At 43.7% G+C, this 7,798-nt stretch overlaps 1 protein-coding gene across 1 annotated transcript; it reads left to right on the top strand.

The window, feature by feature from the left end:
- Positions 1-455: 455 nt before the first annotated feature.
- On the top strand, positions 456-3,917 carry MED18 (mediator complex subunit 18). Its single transcript, XM_084815740.1, has 3 exons — positions 456-505; positions 2,371-2,456; positions 3,202-3,917. Exons 2-3 carry the CDS (start codon positions 2,384-2,386, stop codon positions 3,753-3,755), a joined length of 627 nt encoding a protein of 208 aa, XP_084671866.1. The 5' UTR covers positions 456-505; positions 2,371-2,383; the 3' UTR covers positions 3,756-3,917.
- The last annotated feature ends 3,881 nt before the right edge of the window (positions 3,918-7,798 follow it).

Below are 7,798 nucleotides of genomic sequence, written 5' to 3'. Positions count from 1 at the left end.
GCTCATTATTACTTTAAGTCCAGGTTATCGTTAACATTAGCCAGGACGAGGCATTTTGCTGCTGGAGTCGAAATACAAGTTTGCTCGCCCAGATACCTTATGTCAGGGTTCTCTGACCTGGCGCCCTCCAGATGTGTTGGGCTACAATTCCCAGCTGGGGCATGCTGGGAGTTGTAGTCCAACACATCTGGAGGGCGCCAGGTTGGAGACCCCTCGCATATATAGCGACGCACACGACCAGCGATTTTTCTATTGCTTTTGGTGGCGCAAAGCTGTGACGTCACGCAATAACGCGCCCTTCTGTCGCAGCGGAGTTCTCTACTGTAAAGCGCCATGTTTCCCCCTTTCGGCGAAAGCTGGAAAACAAATGGGAACTTTCCGTACAGTGACGTCAGAAAAAGATGGCGGCGCCCATGAACTAATGGAGAAGAAATACGCATGCGCCTTTTGCCTGCGGTGGAGGAGAAGCGGCAACTCGAAAGCAGTGAGGCGAGCTGGGTGACAGGTAATGTGTCTTTTCAGCTTCCTGGAAATCCCCCCCTCCTTTATATATGGCGTTATCTGCGTAGGCCGCGTTCACATCCCCCGCCTGAAGTGGTCCGTGCAGCCGGGCCGGAGATGAGGACCGTGGCCTGCTGATACTAATTAAGCGCGGAGCTTTTGAGGCCTACACGGAACTCTGATAGGTGCTTATACTATTCCCCCGCCTTCCCAGTCCTCCTTCAGGAAAGCAGGGCTTTATAGGAGATGTTGGAGGTGCCTCTGCCACATACACACCCCATTCTTCCATGAAAAATGTGTTTTTGACACAAAAGGAATCCTTTCTGGGGGTTGTGGGGGTACTTGTGAGGAAATACATAAAGCCCACAAGCTGGCTGCAATTCTAAACATGCTTCCTTAATGAAAGGAAATACCACTGAAGTCACAGACAAGTACGCTTGGTTAGGAGTGGCCATAGACCCCAGTGGAGCTGGATGGCTTGTGATAGTTCTTGATGATCTTAGCTGAGCAAATGGCAGCCTGTGGAAAGTTCACTGAAGATTCACATGCATACAGACAAATGGTGCCGGGGGAAACTCAGAACTGCCTTGAGGAGTTGGATTTTTACATTTATTTATTTGATTTATTAGCTGCCCACTCTAGGCAGCATACAATACAATACAAATAACGACACGAAGTACAACAAATTTACACAATCAACTGAACAAAACAACATTGCTCTAAAAAACCCTAACCCACCCCAAATGCCCGCCTGAACAGCCACGTTTCCGAAGCCTGGCGGGAGCTCATCATTGGAGTCCCTCTGTCCCTGAGTTGCCATCATATATGCATGTTTAATGGGCAGATTTACTTTTGGATGGACTCCGGACTTCAAGTGACTACCTTATCTGTGTGAAAAGGATGCTTGTAGAGCTCTTCCACAGAATGTCCCTTGCAATATATGAGTGGACCGCGTCCGACCATATGTGTAGAAAAGTCCTCCCTGAGCATGTTGAGTGACTCATTACTTCCTATATTAGTAAAAAGTAAAGGTATCCATGTTGACCACAACCCAAATTCCCAAATCCATGTTAATGTAATACCTTTATTAGGCTAACCAAAAAATCACAAAAAATGTGCAAGTTTCTGAGGTCTCCAAATCTCTTCATCAGCCCAGCCTGCTTTTTGTAACTGCTTGCCTAATAAAGGTATTATGCTAATATGGATTTTGGTATATTAGTAAAGTGAGGGTTGAGTATGCAGATGCACTGGGACCCCAAATGCTGGGGAGGACTGGAGGAGAGAACAAATTAGGTAAACTTACACAAAAATGTCGGAGGATTGAAATAACCCCTGCCTCTTCTAGCCCCACTCCAAATGATGGCGGTCGAGGTCTGTGCATGTGCACAGCCCTCATGTTGCTAAGGAACATTGGCAGCCGAGAGTGATGTGCATGCACTGCCCTCAGCCAGATGGGGCTAGGAGAAAACTAGTTGCATCCCTTCAGCCTTGGCCTAAAAAGGCAGAAGGGAGGGTAGTCCCCTTCACAGTTTATAGATCTGCAGGAGAGGTGGTAATCTGGCCTCTTGGAACATGCTTCCTCTGAGCTTAATTAGTCCCCGCTTCACCTGTAAAATCTAGCACAACACCCCCCCCCCGTTAAACTTGTCACAATGCTGTTAAAAAAAAAGTTTCCTCAAGATTTGTTGTCCCCGAATTGACCTTTGCAAGGTATTATAATGTATACAAAAGGCATAAACGAAAAGGGGACAACAACTGAGTTTGAACTGGGGACAAATCCTTGCTCTATGTTGCAGGAACAATAATGTTTACGTTGTAGTTGTACCTGAATGACTAGATTCTTTTCTTTGCTGATCCTGCTTCTTGTAGGGAAGACAATACCATGGAGGCCCCTCCTGTCACTATGATGCCTGTCACTGGCGGTACTATTAACATGATGGAATATTTACTTCAAGGTAAGTCATCAGAGGCAAGGATTGGCATGACTCTCTTGTATCTGATTCATACGATATGACCTTCTACCAGAAGAACGTCAGGTTCTTGAGTAATGCAGGTGCATTCCTTTTATAGGTGCAGGACTGTTAAAGAGACAAGGCAATAATTCTAGGCGATGAGCTGACAATCCTAGGGCTGTTCCACACATTATTTTGCAGAAGCAAACTCCTTTTGCTGCTGAGTATATCCCCTGAGTATATCTGCTGAGTATATCCCCTGTTACAGGGGATATACTCAGCAGTGAGGTGATCTTGGCTCTTTGAGTATACTTGGTATAATAGTGGTGTTAGTGAACATCTGTTTCACATACAGACTTCTATGTTTTTTGGATGTACATTTAGAAATGTAATGTGCAAAAAGACCTTTGGTATGAAGAGGAAATCATAGCTGTGTCTTTTGTGGAGATCTTTGTGGTCCTTTGATCATGCTGTGCGTTGGAAGGCTTTTGTACCATTTGCAGCACTGATTATTTATTTGATTTGTAATCCGCCTTTCCATCAAACAAAATGATGCTCAAGGTGACTAACAGTAATTAAAAAAAAGATTAAAACAATCATAAAAACAAATGCATTAAACTTAGGGTCCCACAGTTTCCCTGACGTTGGCAGGATATTACTGGACTGTTAGAGCAGGAGGATGCTTTGCTTTTGTTAGTGGGAATGGTTACATGTTCGGTCATGTAACTCGTCTTGCCTGTGTCCCCAGGTAGTGTTTTGGACCAGAGCCTGGAGAGCCTCCTTCATCGACTCCGTGGCCTATGTGACAACATGGAACCCGAGACCTTTCTGGACCACGAGATGGTGTTCCTCCTGAAGGGACAGCAGGCCAGCCCATTCATCCTTCGCACACGACGCTCCATGGACAAACCTGGTACTCCTTGGCACTTGCGGTATCTCGGGCAGACAGAAATGGGAGACAAAAACCGTCACGCCTTGGTACGCAACTGTGTTGATATTGCCACCTCTGAGAACCTGACGGACTTCCTGGTGGAGATGGGCTTCCGCATGGACCACGAGTTTGTTGCCAAGGGTCACATATTCCGCAAGGGCATTATGAAGATTTTGGTGTACAAGATCTTCCGCATCCTAATGCCAGGAAATACTGATAACATTGAGCCCTTGTCTCTCTCCTACCTTGTGGAGCTCAGCATTGTAGCACCGGCTGGACAGGACATGGTTTCTGATGACATGAGGAGTTTTGCTGAACAGCTAAAGCCTTTAGTTCACTTAGAGAAAATTGATCCTAAAAGGGTGATGTGAGTGAGATGGATTTTTTGTGTAACAGAGATAGAGGATTTCAGAAACTTTGACCAATGCAGATAGATTTTTTTAAAAAATTAAAAATAGGACAATCTGGGTGGTCTCGTACTAATTCACAGATGGAGTATTTTCTAGTGATTCCCAATAAAGAGGGTGACTATTCCTATTGGCTTCATTTTATTGGATTCTGGTGTTAGAGCATCTAGTTCTTGAGAGTTTTATTCAAATTTTCCTCAGGCAAGGTTAATCTGAACCATTTTGGACTCTTTCTGTCTTCAGAATCACACGGCTGTGTGGCCCATGTAACTTGAAATATTTCCTACTGATCCATATTTTTAGAATGTGTGCTTTGTATACTGAAGCATATTACACTTGCATTTTACTGTGGGCGCTCATTTACTTCTTTTCCTGTTTCTCTTTTGTCCAGAAGAGAATTATCCAGGGTAGAAGCATCCCAGAAGTGGGGCAATTTTAGCAATCTTATGTAGTTACTTCCCCCTCCACCCTTTTTACAGGCGACACCGAGCTCCAGCAGTGTGTGTTAAATTTACAAATAAGAGTACATACGTAGGATCATTTCACAGTTAAGGCATAACTAATCTGTGTTAAGTAATGCTGAATATGAAATCTTGCTTAAGCAAGATGTGTCTTATTGGATCAGGGCCCCAGTTGGCTTAACTAGCAGTGGCAATTTTCCACAGTGCCATGTGAGGTCCATCAAAGAATCCTGGCCTGGTGTCAGCACACAAAACTTTATTTATTTATTTATTTGTTTGTTTATTTAAAAATAAGCAATACATCAAACATTTAATCAAACAAATACTCTTAACGGCAACTAGGCAGACAGGTTAAATGGCAATTATGAATGTCCAGTAAACTTAGACTTTTCCTAAAAGAACGTCTAGTGGCTGAGTTTATGAGGGAGAATGAGTCCATATTCATCCCAACAGATCCCTTAAAGTCCTCCATTTGTTGATGGGAGTTGGAAATCTGACAGGTTATGGGTGGCGTAGTCTACCTATAAGGGTGGGCAATTTGTGGTCCTCAAGATGTTTTGGCCTATAACTCCCATGATCCCTCATCATTGGCTAGGGCTGATGGCAGTCAGAGGCCCAAAAAGTTGGAGGGCCACACATTGCCCATCTCTGGATACCAAATAGTGTAGAAATTGTCAGTTTGTGTAGTAGGTTCCTTTGATGCTGAATCTGTTCAGTATGTTTTTCCATAAATGCTAAGTCCCGTACCTAGTTCTTCTAGTTATTAAGTGAAGGATCTTGTACAGATTACCATTTCTTTGCAAGTTCAAGTTGGGCTACAACCCGGAAAAACGTTAACTGTTCTCTATTGCCTTAAATAACTGTTCTTTATTGCCTTAAGTTGTTCATCATTGCCTTAAAAGATGGAGAGTAAACCCAACATAGGAGGCATATCTATCCTTTGTTTCATTATCAACCCATCTTTGTCAAAAACCAGATGCCAGCATTGTTGGGCAGCACATGTGGAAAATTGGCACTGCTAAGTAAACTGGCTGAGGCCTGGCAACATAGGAGGAGGCCCCCAGAGTTCAGGAGCTGGCCCTGTAAGAGTTGCATAAACCAGCAGGTGCTAGGTTATCCAGTGGAAATTGGCTCTTGCCTTCCCTTCTACCATCCTGAGGCTTCCCTTTCACTTTGTTCCCTTGTCAATATGCTGCCTTTGCAACATTGTCAGTGCTGCCAGTCTGTCATTCAGAGGCTCTGAGAGGAGACCCTGTGAGACCTGAGAGTCACCTGGAAAGGATTATCTTTGTATAACTGTGACGACAAAGATGCCCCACATTGTCCTGATCCTGTCTTGCTTTATGAAGCATCTGAGCCTTACTGTATTGCTAGAAGAATCCTCCTGTGGGGCGACTCACACCTGTTTGTTCCTTAGCTGGCAGGATGGGTTCAACCAGCTTTCCCAAACCTGGTGCTCTCCAGATGTGTTGGACTGCAGCACAGTAAGGCTGAGATATTTCAGAAGGCAATACAGGACCGGCGGATCATCTTTGCTGGTCACTGGCACTCAATCCTTCCCATCTGGATTTGGGCCTGGAAGACCAAGGAAAAGTGCAGATGCATAGAAGGTAAATTGTAAGCATGCACAATTGGTGACATGACACAACATCATTACTGTTCATGGGGCACATCTGTTAAGGAATCAGCCTTGGCTTCCTATTTCCTGGCTTTGTGAAGCTTGAGACAACATGAAATAGCCTTAACTATGGTCTTAAACCAGCAGCTTTTTGATAATTGCATAACATTTAAGTCATATTAAGAATGCTTTGGTTTTTCCCCCTTCAAATATTTCAGGTCAAATACTTGTGGTGTACTGAGATATTAACACAGGGTATTTTTTTAGCTTTGTTTTCTAAATACAAGTAAAAATGCTAAATTGGATTACTTTCTAGGGCATCAGAAAATTTTCCAGTGCAAATGATCTTATACAAACTAACTGAATTCACAATTTTCCGGAAAGCCCACATCACTATTTCTGGCGAAACTTGTTCTAGATCACTCCTTTTCTATTTTTAGATGCCTAAAATTGCCTTTTGGGTAGAGAACAAAACAAAACCGAAGGGCACAATCCCAAGCATGTTTACACAGAAAAAAGTCCTAGAACTCCTAGCATGGCCTGGCTTGCATGGCTGGCTGGGGCATGCTGGGAGTTGTACGACTTTTTTCTGTCTAAACATGCATAGGATTGTGTCCTAAAACATACAAATGATATGTCAAGTGACAGCAAAAGCTGTTATCTGTATTTTTTAAAAGCTAATAAATTATGTCTTGACCCATTTTTCATGGAGGTTTGCATTTTGTGTAAATGTGTGTTAAATATAGCACTTTGCATTGCATTTCCTTCCAGAAAGAGCTTTTATGACTAATTTCCTAGCATTGGTAGCTAATATGTATATGATAAAAGTGTTGGTGAAAATTTATCTCCTACCTACCATGTCTTTATAAACTTTTAACATTTGAATTAATCCTCCTATGTGTCATTAAAGATACACCAGAGATACAGTCAGGACCAGAAATATTGGAACAAGGATAACTGTTTTGGCAGTTGGCCTCTGTACACCACCACATTGAAGTTGAAAGGAAACACACCCAGATGGCAGCGAAGTCAGGACTTTCAGCTGTAATTCAAGGGGTTTGACAAAAGTGGGGCACAAACCATTCAGGGAGGACAGCCAGTGGCATACACTGCCCCCCCCATCATTGGTGGCTCAGAAGTAATGGAACGAATGGCTGACAAGCAGCTGCATGGCCAGGTGTGGTCTGTTTCCTGGGCACCCCATGACCAATCAAGCTGATAAAAGGCCTGGAGGTGGTTCTGAGTGTGACATTTGCATTTGGTAGCTGTTCACTGGAACCCCCAACATGAGGTCCAAAGAGGTGTCCATGCGAGTGAAGGAGGCCATCATTAGGCTGAGGAAACAAAATAAACCCAACAGAGAGAAAGCAAAAACAGTGGGAGTGGCAAATACAACAGTTTGGAACATCCTGAAAATGAAGGAATTAATTGGCAAGCTCAGCAACAGCAAAAGGCCTGGAAGACCACGGAAGACAACTAAAGTGGATGACCGCAGAAATCTGCTCATGGTGAAGAGGAACCCTTTCACAATATCTAGCCAGGTGAAGAATGCTCTTGTGGAGGTAGGCATGTCATTGTCAACATCTACAGTCAAGAGATGGCTTTATGAATGTAAATGCGGAGGCTTCACAACAAGGTGCAAACCACTGGTAACGCTCAAGAACTGACAGGCCAGATTAGCTTTTGCCAGCAAATACCTAAAAAAGCCTGCCCAGTTCTGGAATAAGATTCTTTGGACTGATGAAACCGAGATTAACTTGTACCAGAATGATGGGAAGAGAAAAGTATGGAGAAGAAAAGGAACAGCTCATGATCCAAAGCATACCACATCGGTCAAACATGGTGGAGGCAGTGTTATGGCATGGGCATGTATGGCTGCCAGTGGAACCGGGTCACTGGTGTTTATTGATGACCTGACTGCTGATAAA

This window comes from Heloderma suspectum, chromosome 10, assembly GCF_057233095.1.
Source record: "Heloderma suspectum isolate Gila_16-S chromosome 10, 16-S_ref, whole genome shotgun sequence".
Lineage (NCBI taxonomy): Eukaryota > Metazoa > Chordata > Lepidosauria > Squamata > Helodermatidae > Heloderma > Heloderma suspectum.
The sequence above is the reverse complement of the archived record's forward strand: the minus strand, read 5'-3'. Positions and strand labels throughout refer to the sequence as shown.

Excerpts from the sequence above, each read along its gene's own strand:
- MED18 (XM_084815740.1), top strand. The coding sequence starts at position 2,384 with ATGGAGGCCCCTCCTGTCACTATGATGCCTGTCACTGGCGGTACTATT. Across the intron at positions 2,457-3,201 it reads GATGGAATATTTACTTCAAG|GTAGTGTTTTGGACCAGAGC; the intron begins GTAAGTCATCAG and ends CTGTGTCCCCAG.